General features: G+C 43.1%; 2 protein-coding genes across 2 annotated transcripts; one reads left to right on the top strand and one right to left on the bottom strand.

Moving 5' to 3' along the window:
- The first annotated feature begins 15,726 nt into the window (after nt 1-15,726).
- On the top strand, nt 15,727-18,102 carry LOC110803523 (lysine-specific histone demethylase 1 homolog 2). Its single transcript, XM_022009034.1, has 2 exons — nt 15,727-17,260; nt 17,360-18,102. Exons 1-2 carry the CDS (start codon nt 15,727-15,729, stop codon nt 18,100-18,102), a joined length of 2,277 nt encoding a protein of 758 aa, XP_021864726.1.
- A 686-nt stretch (nt 18,103-18,788) lies between these two features.
- LOC110803524 (protein ULTRAPETALA 2-like) lies at nt 18,789-19,722 on the bottom strand. The gene is made up of 3 exons (XM_022009035.1): nt 19,479-19,722; nt 19,050-19,377; nt 18,789-18,963 (listed from the first exon to the last, which is right to left on the bottom strand). Exons 1-3 carry the CDS (start codon nt 19,720-19,722, stop codon nt 18,789-18,791), a joined length of 747 nt encoding a protein of 248 aa, XP_021864727.1.
- Between the last annotated feature and the right edge of the window lie 2,632 nt (nt 19,723-22,354).

Below are 22,354 nucleotides of genomic sequence, written 5' to 3' on the forward strand. Positions count from 1 at the left end.
TCAACGTCTGACATTTAATTTGGTAAAATGAAACTTCTCTAACGCCCACAACTTAATGGTATTGGATACAAGTCTTCGTGAAAATTTGGAAAACCTACTCGAAAGGTTTTGGCCATAGCACGCCGGGAAAACTTACCCGTAAGGCTGTACCCAATTATACCACTCAAAATTCCTGACCCGAATCAAAATTCAATCATGCATGACTCAAGAGTTGATATGAGTAGTATTGATATTTGTCGATAGTCTTTGACATGACACGATAACACGACCGAAACCGGCATGACACGAGCACAAAGTTACTGAAAGAAAACACAAAGTTGACACTACAGTACTACACAACATGAAACCAACCCGAACATGACCCATTTAGATTAATTTGTCATATTATGCAATTATTTTACTGTTTAGATAGTTTTGATAAATTTTATGAACGACACCAAACACAAACACGACCCGACTCGACACGTTTGCTTATATTTGTCATACTGAGTTACTTCATCTGAGTATAGCTTCAAACTTAACCGACCAATACAAACCTGAACCGATGACCTATTTGTCACCTCTATGTAACCACTGTTGTTCATCACTATTCATAGTCTCTTGGTCACATTTTACGTTAGGCCATTTTTAGGTTTCTTTGTTGACATTCATGTATTTTGGTTGACTTCCTATCAAAGAACATGGTGAACATGTACATGTTAACTTTTGACATGGAAAGATATGCAAACTTTTAGAGTTGCAAAAGTCGCTAAAATGCCTAATAATTAAGGGAAGGAGCTAAAGTCTTGCGACTTCCACATTGTTGAGGAATGTAAGCATATTAGTGTTATTATTGTTTGGTTTATTTATATCTAACTTTTCAAGTTATATTTTTGTTCATCATCATTGACTAATATGTATTATTTTAGAAAATTTTGATCCAAAATTGCACTATGTTAAGATATACGTGAGTTTTACCAAAGTATTTGGTACAAATTACAATTCCGCCTATATTTGTGGGGCTCGTGGCTAATTTAGAGTGACTAATAGGAAGGTTATGGTTGTTCATTTCATGCATGACACAACCAAGAATTTTTTTTCATCTATTTTAATGTTGTAGGAATAATCTAAAAATGAAACATGAGAAAACCACATATAAACTGGCAATACTACCTGTTCCGGTGTTGTAAAGGTGGAAACAATGGGCTTCGAATGAAGGCCCTTTCGTATGTGTTGAAGATTTTGCTTGCTTGAATGAGTCGAGTCCGAATTCACCTGCACAAGAGTAAAGTCACTAGCCTCGGGGGTGTTTCCGAGGAAAGCCCCTCCGATGCCTAAGTAAGAACGATGCTCGGATTCTAGAGAGAAGTTCTCTAGAAGAGTAGTCTTAAGGCGATAAATTGGACGTACCTTGAGGTGTGAGCCTTGGCGGCCTATTTATAGTGTTTGCATAATAAATGCCCATAGGTCATTTATTGCTATTGGGCCTTGGGCCTTAATGGATGGCTGAATAACCATTGGTGGGTTTGATGCTGTTGTTTTAGAGCCATTGGGCTTTGGACTTAGTGGCCCAATTAAGTATCAATTGGGAGCCCAAACAACATGCCCCCCAGACCCGGTCCATTTAGAATTAAATGGGTGGGTTTCCAGTTGTCAGAAGTCCAAAAGTTCCCTCTTTTTTTTGAAAAGGGATGATTTGCATTGATGACAAGTGTTGGGATTTGCATTGTGTCGTGGAGATCGTGGGTTGAAAAGAAGTTGATGCGCTTCCCTTTTCTATAAATACTGGGCGCCAAGCTTCCTTCAAACTTTACTTTCTCTCTCTTTTAAACAAACTTCCTCTCTTTTTCCGGCGATCGCAGTTTTCGAGTTTCTTCAGATCTACGAAATTCAGCCAGCTTTAGACTTCGGGAACTTGTGTCGTTCGTTTTGTCGGCGAATTCCGCTTCGGAAAAAGGTAACTTGTTTCTGAATTTCCCTTACTTTTTCGTTCTTTCCTCTACTCCTCAATCTAAACCCTAGACCGAGAATTCGCAACCATGGCAAAGAATAAGGGAAAAAGTAAGTTCGTCGTTGGCTCCTCTAGTGAGAGGGAGGATGTGCCTTCGGGAAGGGTACAGAAAACTTCGAGGGGTTGGCCTTCGGAGAAACCGGTGGAGAAACGCTCGACTGGTTGGGACGCCTCCAAAGATGGCGCTGTTGGCGGGTCTGACGTGTCTGAGCGCGCTGCTTCTGGTAAGAAAGCTGGTTCTTCGGGTGTCCGTCGTCCTTACCCTGAGTTTCCAGTTCATTGGACTGAAGCTGATCCGAAGGGTAAGTATGCTCCGATCTTGCATGAGACCACCAAGATCGATGGTCCGTTGGAGAAATCGGTTAGTGGTGACTGGTTAGTGGAGGCGAAGCTGGGGAACTACCATCGGAAGGCCGAGGAGCTATACGGAATCCAGCATGCCTTGGGGTACTGGTGTGAACTTCTCGATCAGGAGCGTCCTCGGGTGACTCATCCGCCGAGGGGGTTCATCTCTGTGTACACTCATCATTTGGAGAACGGTCTCCGCTTTCCCTTGGATCCGTTCATTTCCGAGCTCCTGGTGTCGTACAACATCAGTTTGGCCCAACTTACACCCAAGTCTATGAGGCACATCATCGGATTTAGATGGGTGTGCGACTTTGTTAACTTTCCCTGCTCTGTCTCCGTTTTTCGGGATCTCCACGATCTGTCTTTCAACCATGCTTCCAAGGGTGATGGGTATGGTTGGTGGACCATCACCAACAAAAAGTCCCGAAGGAGAGGGGAGCCGAACTACATTACGGCATACCCTTACCTTAGCTCCGACCATAAATGGAAGACGGAGTGGTTGCTTGTTCGCGTGCCGACGGATCCGAAGCACCCCAATTTTTATCGCCCTCCCAAGTGGTTTGTGACTCCTGATCCTGACATGGTGGGGGTGGCTGCTCCGGATCGGAACCATCAACACTACGTGGATCTCCTCCAGTGGTTCCTGGCTCGGGAGGATAATTATAAACTGCCGTCTAGCTGGCTCCCGAACCTTAACTACATCTTGCGGGAGGACATTCTTGCTGTCGCCGGTCTCAGCAGGATTTTTGACAGGGGTAGGTGTCTTTCGGCTGGGACCGTGTTTCAGTGAGTTTGTCCTCCTCTTTTTTTTCTTCGTTTTACTGATTCGTTTTGTAATTTGTTTTTGCAGAGTACGGCTTTAGCTGTCTTGATCCTAAGATTTTGGGCATTTCTTTGGATCTGCAAACTATTCACGACTCGGCTCCTGATTACAAGTTCGGGAAAGAGAATCCTCGTAATCCTCGCCTGAAGGATTACGTGTTGTCTCCTTCGGGTGTTGCTCGGATATCCGAAGTTCGAGCTGATCCGTGGGATTCTGCCCCCTCTCCCGAAGCTGTTCCAGTGAAGGTCGTGCTTCCTGTTTTGAGGACAACTTCGGATCCAGTGAGTGTTTCTATCGGCTCGATTTTTGTTTGTCTTTTCTTTCTCTTTGGTTGGCCGTCGGCTAACGTCTTGGTCCTGGACCATCTTTCTAGGGTCCTGGGACTGACGCTGTGCCGCGCGCCGTTCCTTCGGTTTCATCCCCGGCTTGGATAGATATCTCTTTATCTAGGAACCGGGTACTTCGCCTTTTTTCTTTATTTTCTCTTTTGTCTTCCTCTGAATTTATTGATCCTTTGTCTCCTTTTCTTAGGATCAAAGGAAAAGGAAGGGTAGCACTCTTCTGAAGTCTTCTGCGCATCTGAAGAAGGCGAAGGTTTCTCAGTCCTCGGAGAAGGTATTTGCTCTGACTTAGGAGCTTTCTTGTAGTCCGTCTTTTCCTTTTCCGAAGCTGATCTTTGAACGCTTGTTTTGTAGGAAGTGGCTTCGGAAGGCATGCCTCCTCCTAAGAACCTTCTTCACTTCATGCCCTTGCCAGGGCAGAAGTTAAAGAGTGTGGTGGTTGCGGAACCGCCGCCCGTGGATCAACCGTTGGCTGAGGAAGATACCATCCCTTCTCCGCTGAAGCCGTCTCCTGCTTTAGGGATCGAGATCCAGGATATCACCAAGGTGATGGAGGCGATCGAAAACGACTCTGTTCCTGGCTCGGATGTCCCTATCGTGGCCGAGGAGAAGAAGGAATCTGCTGACGTTCCTCTCGAAAGAGAGAGAAGTCCAGATAAGGAGATGGTGGATCTCACAGGCCCCGATGTTGAGGTTCCCGAGGCTGAGAAGGATGTTCCCTCTACTGAGGAGGAGCAGCCCGAACAAGGTCTGACGAGGAAGAGGCGCCACTCAACTTTGGGTTCTACTTCAACTTCGGCCCTGGACAGGTTGATCCATGCTGACCCTTGCTCGGATGTTCCGCTGAAACGGATCCCCGAGGAAGTAAGGGAGGCGATGGCTCGGTTTTCCAGGGCTCCGGTTTTGGGGGAGAACCCCCTGGCTCACGTGGGATCTTTGGTGGGTCCTGAAGCTGCTCGGGAGAATCTACTTCGGGCCAATCCGCAGTGGAGGGTTCCTGGAGCTGAAGAGAGGAATCCGGCTATGATGGCCCAGTACTACCTGAATGAGGTAAGTGTTGGATTTCTCTTTGATTTGTGTCTTTGTTTTATGTTTTTCCTACTCTTTCTCATCTTTGCTTCGCTCCCAGGCTGTCTTCTGGTCCTCGTTCGCTTCCGAGTGCAGCTCGGTTGAGGAGAGACAATTGAGGAGATATCAGGAGGCTTATGCTCGTGATATTCCTATCTTGGACCAGAAGGCAGGGCAGCTCTTCTCCGAGCTTGTGGAAGTCAAGCAGCTGTACCTTAAGTACAGTCGCGAGGCTAGAGCTACTGCTGAGCAGATCGGGACCGAAGTTGGTAAGCTCACCTTCCGAGTCGAAGAGGATGCTGAGAAAATAGCTTCCTTCGACAAGGAGAAGAAGGATATGGCCGCCAAGTTTGCGAGCGAACTCGAAGAAAAGACAGACTTCTCAAGGAGATGACGTCTAAATTTGAGGCGGCTGATAAGGAGAGTAAGGATGCGGAGGCGAGACTTCAGCAGTTTGTCAAGAATCGGGAGATGATTCAGAACCAAGCTGACAAGGTGCCTGTTCTCAAGCTGGCGATCCGAGAGAAGGATGAAACCATTCGGAAGTTGGAGCAAGAGCGAGCTGACCTCTATACTGCTGATCAGTGTAGAGAGCAGTATTGGAATGGTATCCTGGGTGCTCGGCGCATGTTTGCGAAGCACATGCCTCATTTCCCTTGGAATGAGAAAGTTCCTCTCTGGATGCGGGCCCAGGATCACTTGGTGGAATGCCAGGCTGACCGAGACGAAGCTGAAGCTGAACGCCAAGCTGCTCTTGCAGTGGTTCGGGCCCAGAAGGCGAATTCCGAAGGTGACACTACTGCTGGGGGTTCTTCGAAGAATGCTCCCCTAGGGGCTGTTCCTGAGACTCCCAAGAGTTAGGGATTCGGGCAGTCGTCTTCTTCAGAGTCGGTCGGTTCCAGTTGAGGACTTCCGAATGTGTGCTTGCCTTTCCCCCTTTTGCCTCGGCGCTGCGTTGTACTTGCTTCTTTTTGGTTTTTAGTACTTCGGTAGGCCGGTATTATCTGTTGATGGCTGCCGATTTTAACTGTTTCATTTTGTTTTCAATTTTTGAGGGTCCTCGGGTGTGTCCCGAGTTGGTTTGATGTATTTTGAACTTCCCCCGAATATTGAATAAAAAATGAATGTTCGTGACTTGGCTGCTTCTTTTCAATTTTTTTGCGCTTTCCGAAGTTTTAAGTCTGCCTTTGAACTTGTGACTCTCGAGCTTTTCTTTGTGGATTTGTTGAGGGGTCCTTTGATCTGTAGATCTACTAAGAGACTCTTTAATTTTGCGAGTTCTTCAAATCCGTAGATCTGCTAAGAGACTCTTTAATTTTGCGAGTTCTTCAAATCCGTAGATCTGCTAAGAGACTCTTTAGTTTTGCGAGTTCTTCAAATCCGTAGATCTGCTAAGAGACTCTTTAATTTTGCGAGTTCTTCAAATCCGTAGATCTGCTAAGAGACTCTTTAATTTCCAGACTCTTCAGATCCGTCGATCTGCTAAGAGGTCTGAATTGTTCTTCCGATCTCTTGTGGTTCGGAAACCTAGGAAAGAGATCGCTAGTCTGCCTCTTAGTTATGACTCTGGCGATCCATGGATCTGAGCCGAAGTTTTATAACTTGATTCGAGCGACTGTTTGTTGCGAACAAGGTTTATCGAGGTATCGCGAATCCGAGGATTCTGGACGATTCCCCGAAGTGTATGATTTGGTCATTTCTTGCATTTTATCAAGGAATGGGCAAAGTCAACCTGTTTTAGTCTCGGATTGATCAGATCCGAGGCTGCATGTATATATAAAAGGACAATGAATTTGAAATATAGAGATAGGTTTAATGAAACACATGGTGCCAAACGGCTTTCCTCTTCTCATTAAACAACTTACTTGGTTTACAGACAGAGATCATACAAAATATTTCTTGAGAACATCGGTATTCCAATGGTTCTTCAAGATTGTTCCATCTAACTGTTTCAGCATAAACGTGCCTGGCCTTTTCTCGGAATGGATGATATATGGTCCTTCCCAGGTGGCTGAGAGTTTGCCATGGATCCGTCCTTTCTGAACCGAGGCGACGTTTCTGAGTACTAGATCGCCAACTTTTAGGGGTCTGGCGTTGACTCTTCGATTGTAGTGCTTGTTGACCCTCTGCAAATAAGCTGCGTTGAGTGTCCTTGCATCGTTCCGAGCTTCATCTAGTAGGTCGAGAGCTTCAGACAGAAGTTGGTTGTTGCTTTCTCCTTGGAGTCCATCATACCTGTTGTATGCCTGGATCCTCAAGCTTTCTGTTCCGATTTCCACAGGGATGACAGCCTCGGATCCATATACAAGGTGGAACGGTGTTTGCCCAATAGCTTCTTTCTCGGTGGTCCGAAGGGACCATAACGTTCCGGGTAGCTCTTCCAACCACTTGTTTTTGTCATCCTCGACTCTTTTCTTGAGTGCGTTGAGGATGAGTTTGTTTGCAGCTTCAGCTTACCCGTTGCTTTGTGGGTGGCAAGCTGCCGAGTAAGCTAGGTGTATGCCGAACTGTTTGCACCATTTTTGTAGCGGGGTGTTGTCGAACTGTTTCCCGTGGTCGAAGACCATCAGTCTTGGTATGCCGTACCTTGTGATGATGTTCTGCCATATGAACTTGCGGACCTGAGGTTCGGTGATGGAGGAGACAGCTTCGGCTTCGATCCATTTGCTAAAATAGTCGACTCCTACAATCTACCACTTTTTCTGGTTCGTAGCTGAGGGGAAGGGACCAATGATGTCTAACCCCCATTGTGCGAATGGTAAGGGATATAGTGTTGATTGTAAGGTTTGAGTTGGTTGATGGATAGCTGGTGCGAACTTTTGGCATTTCTCGCATTTCCTTGCCATCTGCTTTGCTTCGGAAACCATAGTGGGCCACCAGTATCCGGCCCGAAGGGCTTTGTGTGCCAATGTCCTGCCTCCGATGTGGTTTCCGCATATTCCGAGGTGGATTTCCCTTAGGATATAGTCAGCGTCTGTTGGACCCACACATTTTAGCAGTGGAGCGGAGAATGATTTCCTCATGAGCTCTCCTTCGGCGTCGATGATGAACCATTTGTTGAATCTTTTCAGCTTTCTCGCCTGTAGCTTATCTTCGGGAAGTTCTTGTTAGGTTATGATACATATGACAATACATAAATCATGCGGAAACAACCATTAAGCCAGGAATACATATTATTTACACATAATCATATAGCATAATTTAGATGCATACTCTTTGTTGCGTGCCTTCCCTAGCTGCGCCCGAACCGAACAAGAACAAGTCTTTAGGAATCCAAGTGTCGTCCCTCCGTAGATAGTCCACAGCACGTCCGGATCCGCCTTAAGATTGACCAACTAGAATCGCCCTTAAGGTACTAGAATTTTCGGCACTCTTAGGTAAGAAATATGGCTGAATTTTTCTCTCAAAACTCACTTTGAATACTTGAATTAATCTCTGAAAATATGTGACCCTAGGCACGTATTTATAGAGTTATGGAAAGGGAATTGGAATCCTAGTAGGATGCGAATTAATTAAACTTAGAATCCTACAAGAACTCTAATTAATTAATTTATCCTTTTAGGAATAGGAATTTAATCATATACTAACTCTAATAGTTTTAGGAATCATGCATGAACACAAACTCACACACACACGGCAGCCACGAGGGCCGCCCATGCGTGTGCGTGCGAGCAGCAGCCCACGCAGCGAGGCCATGGCCTTGGCGCGCGCTGGGCCTGCCTTGCGGTGGGCCTGGGCGCTGCCTTGGCTGGGCGCGCGTTTGGCTTGCTGGGCGATGGCCCGACTTCGTGCTGGGCCTTCGTCCGGCAGGCCTCGTCCGATGCTAATTCGTACGATACGCTTCCGATTAAATTCCCGGTTCCGGAATTCATTTCCGATACGAACAATATTTAATATTTCCGATTCCGGAATCAATTTCCGTTTCGAACAAATATTTAATATTTCCGTTTCCGGAATTATTTTCCGATTCCGATAATATTTCCGATTCTGACAATATTTCCGTTTCCGGCAATATTTCCGATTCTGGCAATATTTCCATTTCCGATAATATTTTCCAATACGTACCATGTTTCCGTTTCCGGCAACATCTACGACTTGGATAATATTTATATTTCCGATACGATCCATATTTCCGTTTCCGGCAATATCATCGTTTCCGGAGTATTCATTTCTTGCCTGTGACGATCTCAGCTCCCACTGAAACCAAGATCCGTCGATTCCGAATATCCATAGATGGAGTATCTAATGCCATTAAGTACTTGATCCGTTTACGTACTATTTGTGTGACCCTACGGGTTCAGTCAAGAGTAAGCTGTGGATTAATATCATTAATTCCACTTGAACTGAAGCGGCCTCTAGCTAGGCATTCAGTTCACTTGATCTCACTGAATTATTAACTTGTTAATTAATACTGAACCGCATTTATTAGACTTAACATAGAATGCATACTTGGACCAAGGGCATTATTTCCTTCAGTTCTCCCCTTTCTTTGTATGCAATTACTGCGTCCATCCAGCTGGGTTCGGTACGTAAACTGCATACTGTGGGGGGGGTGGCAAGTCAATGCTTCTCTCTTGGTGAACTTCCACGTGGACCGACCTGTTTAGGTCGATGAGTGTTGAGCTTGCGAGTTTTGACATTGCGTCTGCTTGCGTGTTTTGTCCTCGGGGAATGAGAATGACTTCAAAGGATCTTAACTTTGACGTTAAGGATTTAATTTTCGCTAAGTAAGCTGTCATGCTGGGCCACTTGGCCTCATACTCCCCTCGAATCTGGTTGGCTACAAGCTGGGAATCAGTTTTGAGGCAAACATGCTCGGCCTCCAGGGATAAGCAAAGCTCTATCCCTACGATTTCGGCCTCATATTCGGCCTCGTTGATAGTTTCTTTGAATCCGAACTTCAATGCATACTCTATGCTTTTCCCTGTTGGGGGGATTAATACAACTCCTGCTCCTGAGCCGTTTACTGTGGAAGATCCGTCAGTGAAGACCTCCCAAGTGCTTTTCGTATCATCCAGCATTTCTTGGTATGAGCACTCGGCCAAGAAGTCTGCCAATGCCTGTGCCTTGATGGCTGTCCTCGGCTGATATTTGATGTCGAACTCTGATAGCTCGAAGGCCCAGGCAGCCAATCTTCCTGACCTCTCTATTTTGTCGAGTACTTTCTCGAGTGGTTGGTCGGTCAGTACTGTGATCTGATGGGAGTCGAAGTATGGCCTCAGTTTTCGTGCAGCTACCACCACTGCATATGCAACTTTCTCGATGAGCGGGTACCGAGTTTCGGCCCCTGTGAGTGTTCGGCTGGTGAAGTAGATTGGCTGTTGCTTCTTCTCCTAGGAGGCTCTTTGGTTTTAGTGCTTTGAAGAAAGGGGCTCCCTTGTCCGAGGCTTTTGATATGAACCTTGTTAGTGCGGCTAACCTGCCGGTTAGCCTCTGCACGTCTCTTTTGGTCCTCGGCTCGGGTAGATCTAACGCTGCTTGGACTTTGTCCGGGTTCGCATCGATTCCCCTTTCGCTCACCATGAATCCGAGAAACTTTCCTGACTTCACCCCGAAGACACATTTTTTCGGGTTCAGCTTCATGCTGTATTTCCTCAGATTTCCGAAGGTCTCGGCCAAGTCCTTGACATGGTCTTCCTCCTTGATGCTTTTTACAATGGAGTCATCCACATAGACTTCGACGTTCCTCCCTTTCTGGTCGGCGAAGACGTGATCAACTAGCCTCTGATAGGTAGCGCCGGCATTTTTCAAGCCGAAGGGCATCATTTTGTAGTTGAACACTCCTGCACTTGTGATGAATGTTGTCTTCGCCCTGTCGTCGGGGTGCATGAACACTTGATGGTAACCCGAAAAGGCATCCATGAAGCTGAGCAGTGCATGGCCGCTGGTAGAGTCGACCAATTGGTCTATCCTTGGCAGGGGATAGCAGTCTTTGGGGCAGGCTCGGTTCAGATCTGTGAAATCCACGCACATTCGCCAAGAGCCATTTGCTTTCTTGACCATCACCACATTGGCCAACCATTTCGGGTACATGCATGGCTCGATGAATCCAGCTTCCTGCAACTTTTTCACCTCTTCGGCGATGGCTTTGTTCTTCTCCGAGGAGTAGTTCCTCTTCTTTTGTTTGATTGGCCGAGCTTCAGCGTTGACGTCCAGCTTGTGACAAATCAACTTCGGATTTATCCCTGGCATATCTGCCGCTGACCATGCAAAAATGTCTTTGTGATCCCTGAGCAATTGGATCAAATCGATTCGGAGCCCCGAGCTTAGGCCCTTGCCTATTCGGACGCTCCTGTCTGAACCCTCCTCGAGGAGGATATCCTCCATTTCTTGATCTGGCTCGGGAGACAGGGTTTCGGGGCGGGCATCGACCTCTGCGGGAGATAAGCTGCTCGTGCCTGCTTTTCTCCTTTTTGCCTCGTTCTCCTCTCCTGGAGCATCCTTCTCAGCCTCGGAACCGTCTCCTAATTTGGGCTTTCGGATGGCGGTGTGGCAGGTTCTTCTTGCAACCTCTTGATCACCTCTAATTCGTTCGGCGAATCCTGCGTCCGAGACGTATATCATCAGCTGATGGTACGTGGAGGGGACTGCCTGCATCTTGTGAATCATGGTTCTCCCCATGATTACGTTGTATACGGAGTCACAGTCCATCACCAAAAATTCGTCCCGAAGGGTTTTTGCTGCTTGGCCTTTGCCCAATGTGACTGGTAGGGTGATCTTTCCTCGAGGGATAGCTGCGGATCCGTTGAATCCGATCAGGGGGTAACTGACTTTCGTCAATGCTTCCTCTGACTCCTCGAGGATCAGTTGCTCGAAGCAGTTTCTGAAGATGATGTTGACGACACTTCCTCCGTCGACCAACACTCGGTGTACGTTGTGGTTATTGAGGTCCATGGAAATGACTAAAGGATCGTCATGTTTGTACTGGACTCCGAAGCAATCATCGGCAGTGAAGGTCATGTTCGGGGGGTGTGGTTGATTGTCTCCCACTGCGCTGAAGTTGACACGATGGGTGAGAGCTCTTAGGTGTTTCTTGCTGGCCTGGCCAGACTTCTGTCCCCCGAACACCACTAGGATGTCATTCTTCTTGTGCCCTGTTGCTTCGTAGACCCTTTTCTGGGGTTGCTCGTGTTGTTTGCCACCTGCGGCCTTTTCTTTTTCCTCCCTTCGGTCTAACAAGTATTGCTTCAGATAACCTCGGCGAACGAGGTCCTCAATGTTGTCTTTCAGCGAGTTGCATTCTTCGGTGTGGTGACCGAAGTCATCATGAAACTCGCACCATTTGTTCTTGTTTCTCCGAGCTGGGTTGGACTTGAGCTTCCCAGGTAGTTTCCACTTTTCATCATTTCTGTTGAGGCTAAAGATTTCCTTTCGGGGCAGAGTTAGTGGAGTGTAGTTAGCGTATTTGGGTTGAAGTTCACCCCTTCTCCCATCTTTCTTCGGGCTCATTTCTCTAACTCCTACTTTCTCCTTCCCTTTCCTTGAGCTGCCCTCGGGCTTGCTCTGGACATTTTTTGTGTCTCTCGGATCCGACGATCCTTTCAACCTTGCAGCAGCTTTGTTGAACTCTTCGGTTCTGATGAATGCATCAGCCATTTGGAGCACGTCGGCTATTTTGGAGGGGTTTTTCATCGAGAGCTTGTCACGGAATTTCCCTTCCTGGAGTGCGTGCTTCAAGGCGAAGATGGCCACGTCTGGCTGCAAGTTTGGTATGTTTGTTGATTCCTTCATGAATCTGGCCATGAATTCTCTTAGACTTTCGTCTCTTTCTTGTTGGATTGAGGTGAGTTCTGCCGTGGTTCGCTCGGGGCGATTGTTGCTCACGAACTGCGTGCAAAATCTCTTTTTCAGCTTTTTCCAGCTTTTGATCGATCCATTCGGCAGCGATCTAAACCACTCTCCCGCCACTCCGGTTAGCGTGGTTGGGAAATATTTACACCAACATGCTTCGGAGTAGGGGCTCAAGAACATTTGCTGCTCGTAGGAGATGACATGATCCCTCGGATCTGTGATTCCGCTATATGTCAGGTGTGCTGGCAGCCTCACCTTCGGGATTTCTTCCATGATCAGCTCGTCCGAGAAAGGGGATGACGTGGGAGTCATGATTCTTTTCCGGAGTCTAGCCCTGATGCCTTCGTTCGCCGAGGTTCTGTGATTAGAACGTTCGGGCGTACGATGGGGGCTAGGGGTTCGATCATGCCTCCTGTCTCTTCTTCTTTCTCGGCTACTGACCTCGGGTCGTTCGCCAGATCTGCTTGATTCGCCTACCCCGAGTCTCGTATGGATCGAAGGTCTTAACCTTGAGTGGACCGAGGGCCTCAACCTGCTGAGCACCGAGCTTCGGATCCGAGTGTTACGAGTAGTCGATTCGCTTTGGAGAGCTGTTGGAGTAGGCGTTGGTCTTGCAAACCAATCTGGTTGTTGTTGTGCCCTTTTTTGGGTGTCCCACGTGCTTTCCATCCATCTCGACGTCAGGTGTGTTCCTGTCAAGGGAGGGAGCTCTCGTTCGGGTCTGGACACCTCTACACTGGGCGGCTCGTTCAGCCTTCGCCTGGTCCTCCTCTCCTCTCTGCGGTCTTTTGCCAATCCTTGCTGCTTCTCATTGAAGAGGAAGTTTTGCATGATGGTCATGGCTGCAGTGAGTTCTTCCCTAGTTGGAATCGGGGGTCCTGCGTTTGTGGCGGTCGTAGCTCTGCTTGGCTGTGACCTCGCCACTGATTGAGGGTGCTCCTCTTCGTCAGATTTCGAATCTGACCGCACTATCATATCGTCATCATTGTTGTTGACAGCATCGTTAACCATTTTGCAGTGTTTCAAAGGCTTTGAAGTGTTCTTCCCCACAGACGGCGCCAAATTGTTCCGGTGTTGTAAAGGTGGAAACAATGGGCTTCGAATGAAGGCCCTTTCGTATGTGTTGAAGATCTTGCTTGCTTGAATGAGTCGAGTCCGAATTCACCTGCACAAGAGTAAAGTCACTAGCCTCGGGGGTGTTTCCGAGGAAGCCCCTCCGATGCCTAAGTAAGAACGATGCTCGGATTCTAGAGAGAAGTTCTCTAGAAGAGTAGTCTTAAGGCGATAAATTGGACGTACCTTGAGGTGTGAGCCTTGGCGGCCTATTTATAGTGTTTGCATAATAAATGCCCATAGGTCATTTATTGCTATTGGGCCTTGGGCCTTAATGGATGGCTGAATAGCCATTGGTGGGTTTGATGCTGTTGTTTTAGAGCCATTGAGCTTTGGACTTAGTGGCCCAATTGAGTATCAATTGGGAGCCCAAACACTACCAATTGATACATATCGTATATATAGACTTTTGGATGACACAACTAGAAAATTGAGACAATTCGTTGACATTGTCAAAAACAAAATACTCATTAGGAAACCGTAGTTGAATTTAAGAGTGATTATCTTATTTCTTGTTCTGGTTGTTCCTGTTCTGATATTTTGTTCACAAATTATAAAAGGGCAGAGAATTCAAACCTGATAAATATAGTGTATATACCCTTAATTGTTACTCCCTCTGTTTCATTTTATTTGTTTGCACGTTTATTAACGTATAATAAAGATTCTTTTTCTTTTTTATTAAAAAAAATAAACTCAAATAAAACCTCAATCCACTAATCATTACAACAACCAATAAGATTGTTTTATTTATCAAAATGAACCAATAATGGAAAAACACAAAGATTGCTAACTTAACATACTTGGGAAATTGTAAAGAAATTTAATGAGTTGAAAAAATTCGACCAATTAAAATAAAAAGTTGGCACAAAAAATGATACTTCCTCCGTATCTTTTTGTTTTTTACGTTTGGTATTTTGCACGCGTTTTAACGACTAATTAATGTTTCTAAGTTTTTCATGTAAACGAGGAAAATTACGTTTATTTATAATGTTTTCACTCTTATCAAAATTCTGATATTGAGAAAATGAGAAATTAAATGTCCATGTGGAAAAGTGTGAGAGATTAAATGATCCAATAAATTTAATTGGTTAATATAATAACTGGACACAAATTTTGATAGAATATTAAATTATTTATGTGATAATATAAAAGGAAATGTAAAGAACATTTTGGGACACCCAAAGAGGAAAATGTAAAGAACAAAAAAAGACGGAGAGAATAATATAATAAGTTTATAAAAGAAAATATTCTCCCACGTAACAAACATTGTGAAACACCATAAAAGAAATACGTAACAAACAAAAAGAAACGAGGGGAGTAACTACTAAACCAAAATATAATTGATAGTTACGGGAGTATACCTTAATTAAAGTACTCCGTAGCGATATCTACAACCGGTTATGCGTTAAATTTCCTATAGTTTCACAAAGTGCAATGTTGAGTGAACCAAACTAATACTTCCTCTGGGAAGTGGGAACCCAAGTACACCGTAAGTTGGACCAGCCCCATAGTTGTAGGAGTATTCATAGAAAGTCCAAAGGGTGTGATCCAATTAAATACGATACTTGGACCCACTTCAATTTGTTCACCCTTCCCTCCAATCAACATTTCTAAATTCATATTTTAACTCTTCTCACACACTTCGAGGTTCCCACTTACATCACCATCTTCATCACCACATCTAAAAACCCGCAAGAACCCTAATTTCAAAAATTAAAATTTATTTCAAAACGCTCCACCTAAATTAATTCAAATTAACCACCACCCCATTCAACTGCACTCCGATTCGCTTCAATTCAGTTATAGGTTCTTCGATTTGGGGAAAGTTCGAATTCTTCTGAACCTTTCAACACTTATGCTAATCCCTGTTTTCTCTCTCCTCAACCCCTTTTTAATTTCCCTTCATTTGGGATTTAAGTTGACGATTTTAAGGTATGCTCTTGATTTCCCTTTTCAATTAAAGTCTAATTTTACCATTTGTTCATCCATTTTGCATGGGGCGTTTTGGCCATTGTTGTAGGAAAGAATCGCGTTTCAAAATCTTGTACAGTATAGCGTTTCTTTTGCTGTTCATAATGTAGAAAAAATAGTGTATGGGTATTGTGTTTTTGTGTGTTTTGTCACTTTTGTGACATTCTTTTAAGGAAATACGAATTTATTGGTTTGATTGATTGACCTTCAAGTTTTGTATATTGTGAAATTTATCTTATAACTGTGGAAAGTTTTGGGGGGTTTTGCTTGTGGGGTTGAACATGGAGACCCCGGTTTCAGATGGTTTGGTTCCGAAAAGGTCATTGAGGAGGAAAGTTAGTACTAAAAATTATGATGAAAAGTTGATGGACGAGTTCATAGAGGAGCATTTAGGCGGTCCATTAAAGAAAAGGAATCGTACGAGGGATGACTTGGAGAAAGAAACTGAAACTGAGGCAATGATAGCTTTATCACTAGGTTTCCCCATTGATGCGTTGCTTGACGAGGAGATTAGGGCTGGTGTGGTGGGGGACTTAGGTGGGAAAGAACAAAATGACTACATTGTTGTAAGGAACCACATCCTTGCTAGGTGGAGAGACAATGTTCGAGTGTGGTTGTCCAAGGGGCAGGTCCGGGAAACTGTTAGTAGTGAGTTTGAGCGTTTGATATCCTCTGCTTATGATTTTCTTTTGTACAATGGGTACATTAATTTTGGTGTTTCGTCGGCTTTCACTTCTCAGATTCCAGAGGAGGCATCTGAGGGGTCAGTTGTTATAATCGGGGTAGGACTTGCCGGTCTTGCTGCAGCAAGGCAATTATTGTCATTTGGTTTTAAGGTTATTGTTCTTGAAGGAAGAAACCGCCCTGGGGGAAGAGTCTATACTCAGAAAATGGGTAAAAAGGGTCAGTCTGCTGCAGTTGAGTTAGGTGGAAGTGTTATTACCGGCATTCATGCTAACCCTTTGGGTGTTTTAGCTAGGCAACTGTCAATTCCATTGCATAAGGTGAGAGATAAATGTCCTTTGTACAAGCCAGATGGAACACTTGTTGATCAAAAGATAGATTCCAAAGTTGAAGTTACTTTTAATCGTTTGTTGGATAAAGTAACTGAGCTGCGAAAAATTATGGGTGGATTCGCAAATGATATTTCTCTAGGTTCTGTGTTGGATATTCTTCAAGACCTTTATTCAGTAGCCAAAAGTAATGATGAAAGTCAACTTCTTGATTGGCATTATGCGAACTTAGAATATGCTAATGCCGGATGTTTGTCAGAGCTCTCAGCAACGTATTGGGATCAGGATGATCCCTATGAAATGGGGGGTGATCACTGTTTCCTTGCCGGCGGGAACTGGAAGCTGATCAAATCCTTGTGTGAAGGAGTTCCGATATTGTATGGGAAGACTGTTCATACTATTAGATATGGAAATAACGGTGTTGAGGTTATAGCTGGGGACCAAGTCTTTCAAGCAGATATTGCCCTGTGTACTGTGCCTCTGGGAGTGATGAAGCAAAAGACAATCACATTTAAACCTGAGTTGCCACGAAACAAGCTCGAGGCTATTAACCGGATGGGTTTTGGGTTGCTTAACAAAGTTGCAATGGTTTTTCCTCATGTATTTTGGGGAGAAGATCTAGACACATTTGGTTGTCTTAGCAATCATGCCCATGACAGAGGGGAGTATTTTCTATTCTATGGTTATCATACTGTTTCTGGTGGTGCAGTACTCGTAGCCTTGGTTGCAGGAGAAGCTGCCCAGGATTTTGAAAGCACCGATCCATCAATTCTGCTGCATCGAGTTCTGAATCAGCTCAGAGGTATATTTGCTGTTTCGGTTTACTATGTGCAATTTGTTTCATATTTGATTCATTATACTCTCTTTTTTTTTGTAAACTTATTATTGGCGGTTCCAATAGGTATATACAATCCTAAAGGTGTTAATGTGCCTGATCCTATTCAGACACTTTGCACAAGGTGGGGCAATGATCCTCTTTCATATGGTTCATATTCTCATGTGAAAGTAGGCTCAAGTGGAGTGGACTATGATATCTTATCTGAAAGTGTTGAAAACCGATTGTTCTTTGCTGGTGAAGCAACAACTAGGAAGTACCCAGCCACAATGCACGGGGCGTTTTTTAGTGGTTTAAGAGAAGCTGGCCGCATTTATCGAGGCACAAGGAATCTGCAGCTGGACGGAAGGAAATGTGGGAAAAAAAGCCTTGGACCCAGCTGTGAGACCCTTGTCGATCTGTTTAAGAGGCCTGACTTAGAAGTTGGAAGGTTTTTGTTTATAGTTGATCCGTTGACAGATAATGGGATTCTGAAAGTTTGTTTTGATGACTTAAGTAGTGAATTATGTGATGATTGCAGTTGTTTGGTGGATGAGGGTACAAAATGTACAAAACACAGTTGCCTTCCTTTGCAGCTATATGCAGTAGTATCTCGTGAACAGGTGGAACAGCTACAGAAAGTAAATGGAGGAGACCAAGATCGGTTGTTATATTTGTTCAACAATCTCGGACTGAAGCTCGTGGGACCTAATGCTTTAGGTGTTCAAGGAAACACTGTGGTCAGTGGAATATCAAGTGCACGTAGAGGTAGAGGCAGAGGCAGAGGCAGGTATCGTTTAGGAAATGGACCTCCTCAAGGTATTACATAACTGCACTAACTGGTCGGACAGGAAGGTTGCTCTTATTTCCAACTAGTAGTAGCAGTAGATGTTTCAATGTTGGGAGTCGTGAAGCAGTTAATGTACTTTTTTTGGTTTGGTGTTGTTTCCGTCTGGTAAGAGCAACTAAGGTGTTGATGTTCACAAGTGTAGTCTGCTGACTGCGATGCTAGCAAGTTGGAATTGGGAAACGGGGTTGTACTTTATACTTTCTAACTTGACATCCACATTTTTGTTCAATTCTTGGGCTCTTACTATATGTAAATTTTCTGTACACTCAGAATTTTTGTTAATGCCTGAAAACAGATATAACTGTCCCCTGACCAATTTTTATAGCAAGGAAAACACATTTAGGTCTTGTTATTTGCAGCTTCTCCATTCAACAGTGTTCAAATGTCATAAGTTTAGGCCCGTCTTCTTTCAAATATGGCATAACTTACTAGAAAGTATGTAGAAAATAAGAAACCTTGTACTTTGACTGACAATGATTCTCACATATTTGTTCTATTCCAAAAGACATTAGCTTAAAAAAAGAAAATATTATGCTTGCTAATTTAGGGTAGTTGAAACACCTCAAACATATTTTTTCATCTTTAAAATTTGTTCTAAAAGGCATTAGCTTAGCAAGATAATGAAATACTACATTACTCTAAGCTTTAATCTTGGTTGTTAAACTTCTAAGGCTCAGAGTTTTGAACAAAATCGACGCAAGAACGACAGTCGCAATCTTCGAAGCGGCACATAGCGCAACCAAAGCATACACATGATGTGCAACCTTTGCATATTGGCATTAAGGGACATCCCCTGAACTTTAATTTCGTCCCCCTTTCTTCATCATCCTGACATCCTAAGCTGCACATTTTTTTAAATCATTCTCATTCTAAGTATATGATTAGAAGATACTTCTAGTAAATATATGCATGAGAATAGAGACTTACATTTCGTAAGGATAATCAGAGCAAGTCCAAGTATGAGTGGCTAGGTTAGCTTGGTGGTAGACCTTATACTCGGCTTTGTCTCGACACAAGAAGCGGCGGTCCTTACCACAGGCAGTGCAAGTCATAAGCTCATCACGATGAACAGTACGACTTCGACGAGGCCTAATACTAACACTAAGATCACTTGCTGACCCTTTATAGTACTTGGTCAAGTTAGTCTTTTTTAGTGGCACTTTTTCTTCATTAACAAACACCCATATATGAGTCTTCCAGTTGCTCACTCCACTTAACCCTGCATGCTTCTCAAATTCACTTGGGCTTATCTTTTCTGTGCACCAATTTTCATTTCACTTGGGATTACTTATCATTTCTCATTTAAATTTTAAATTTTAAATTTTATATTAAAACAATATAGATAGTTTGTCATACCTGCATTGCATCCAGGATAGCAATCACAATATATTTCAAGTCTACCATGACCGTAAATCCTAAGCTTGCCAGCTGAATCACCATATTTGTTATTAGTACATCCGCAATCAACTTCTATGAAGTTTTCACCTTTCTTTATCACGTCTATTCCCTCTAATTCTTCAGGACTGAATAAAGGTTTTTCGTTATGAATTTGGTCATCATACACTACTACCTCATTCTTGCTCCTTTGTGCATCCGTCATTTCACAATCTATAACCATTTCAATTTTTAATTAAGTTTATCATATTATTTTAGTCGGGAAAATGTTAATCTTAGTTACTTGTTAATAACTATATATGGGAAAATATACAACATATTCTTCATAAATTCATAATATATACTATGTACTACGTAACCAAGATGTGTGTGATAGATATTTAATTTGCAAAGTGTGAGGGATAAACTTTGAACAATTTGAAATCTTACAAGAAAAACTTTAAAGGAATTTAATTAAATCATTTTAAGAAGATGGAATTTCCATAAATCTATAATTGAAATTTTCTACTCCAATGGTAAAGGTACTCAAACAAAAAATTGAAGTAGGGTACGTAGTTGTTTAAAGAAAGATAAACATTTATAAAAGTACACGTCGTACAACTATCGAAAAGAGTAATAACGGCTTATAAAATTTTCTAATGTTTTTATTTATCTTTTTCAATTAGAACAACAAAAATCAAATGACAAAATAAATTAAAAGCTTTATTTCATAAGTACAATCTTTGATTAGATTATGAAGATTAATAGTGATTTTGAAGCTGAAGTGCAATTTATATCGTAATGATTTTAAAGCTGAAGTGTAATTTATATTTCAATTGACAATTGGGGTTTCTCCGGCCCCTAAGAGTGTTCATTCTTTGAGGGACCCTTAAGAGTGTTATAAAACAACTCAAAGAAAGATGTATAATTATTTTTTATGCAGTGTTTTAATTAAAATATACTAAATCAAATACAAATGTATACGAATAAAATAATAAATTCTAGTTCCATAATTATCATCAAACAAACAAATAAGACATTGTAACTTCAGTAGAATAAATGTGTTCAACTAAGTTGGTGGAAAGACAATTTGTATTCTATGTATAGTTAATGTTCTGTTGTTGTTGATGTAAATGAGCCATAAAGGAATTACAAACTACGAATGAGATATGAGAAACTCAATCATATGACCTAATGCACGCAGATCCTCTTTCAATTAATCAGTGATACATACAACTATATGTAATGCAGTTCCTCACATTTTATCAGCAATACAATGTTAAAATGAACAAAGAAACGCTTCTTAACTATTGAAAAATGTGACGTAAGTAGTACTTATCAAATGAGAAATGATAGAATTAAAAACTTACCTCGATTCATTTTCGACCTAGTTCTGTAGTTGGAATTTAGATCGACTATTTATCTATACTTTAAGGGTTTTTACTCTTTTTTACTGTATAACTATGATGATTTCTTGAACTTTTAAAAGAGAGAAAGGAAAAGCTCTTTGATTATGGCTACAAGAAATTTAATTTATATACATGCACCTTAATATTTCAATTATTATAAATAAACAAAATAGTATGTGACACGTCGTTTAACATGTGAATCGAGAAATCCGATATGATTTATTACTTAATTTCAAATTACTTACCAAATAAATACAAATGTCACCTTATTTGTTCAGATCACGTGTCCACTAAATAATCATAAATAGGGTTGTCAATGAATCGGATTCAGATTGAGTTCAACTTCACATGCGACCCACATTCATTTACTTTCCTATGTGCTCCGCCCCCATCTTTCTGCCACCCCGGTTAACCATCCATTTCGGTGCGTATTTAAAAAAAAGACATTTTGTTAGGTTCGTCTCAATATAGGGATAAACAGTTTTATATGTTCTACTTACAAGGAGGAGTCCAAAATCAATTAACAAGTGTACCAAAATCAATATCCCTTCATCAAGACTCTCAAAACAGATTGATGCTTCAAAGTACAATGGTTAGTGAATTTTCTAGAACACACGTGACAATAAAAAAAGAGGCAGTAATAACTTTTAGAAACTTAAAAAATGAGTAAACTAACTTATTTTTTCAAGAATGCACCGATTTAAATTTACTACGTAGTTCGACATATTCAGGCTGTGAAGGACAACTCCAACTCTAACTCCAACTGCCATACTAATGAGCCCCTTATATACTAACTATAGAATCTTTAATTGGTTGAGAATGATGTCAATGGGGCGGGACAGATGCGGATGTAGATCCCTCCATCCCCATCCCCGCCCCATCCCCGCTCCTACGGGTGTAAGCTAAAATCCATCCCCGCCCCACCATCCAACTGGTTATCCATCCCCGTCTTATCCCCGTTTCATACCCGCCTAATTTTTCTTATTTAGCAAACATTTGCCATATATACGGAGTAATCAAAGTTAACTATAGAAAAAAAATACCTTATGACTAAAGTAACCTATATAATCGAAAAAAATACTCGTCATAACAAAAAAATCCAAACAAAAAACATAAAAATTTCACCTAAATTTATATTATCACCTAAAGATGCAAATAAATCCAAACTCACCCCATCACCCATGGCGGGTATGAAGCGGGGCGAGTGGGGATGGGGCGGGGCGAGTGGGGATGAGGCGGGGCGGGCGAGGATGGGGCGGGTTCAACACAAAATCCACGCCCGCCCCATCACCCATGGCGAGTACGATTTTTATACCAATCCCCGCCCCAACACCCGCCAAACCTACCTCCATCCCGGCCTATTGGAGCGGATGCGGGGCAGGTCTCCCGCAACACCGTCGCACTGCCATCCCTAGTTAAGAATAAACAGGTGTATCCAAAGTGATCGTG

Source organism: Spinacia oleracea, chromosome 4 (genome assembly GCF_020520425.1).
Source record: "Spinacia oleracea cultivar Varoflay chromosome 4, BTI_SOV_V1, whole genome shotgun sequence".
In the NCBI taxonomy this organism is placed as follows: Eukaryota; Viridiplantae; Streptophyta; class Magnoliopsida; order Caryophyllales; family Amaranthaceae; genus Spinacia; species Spinacia oleracea.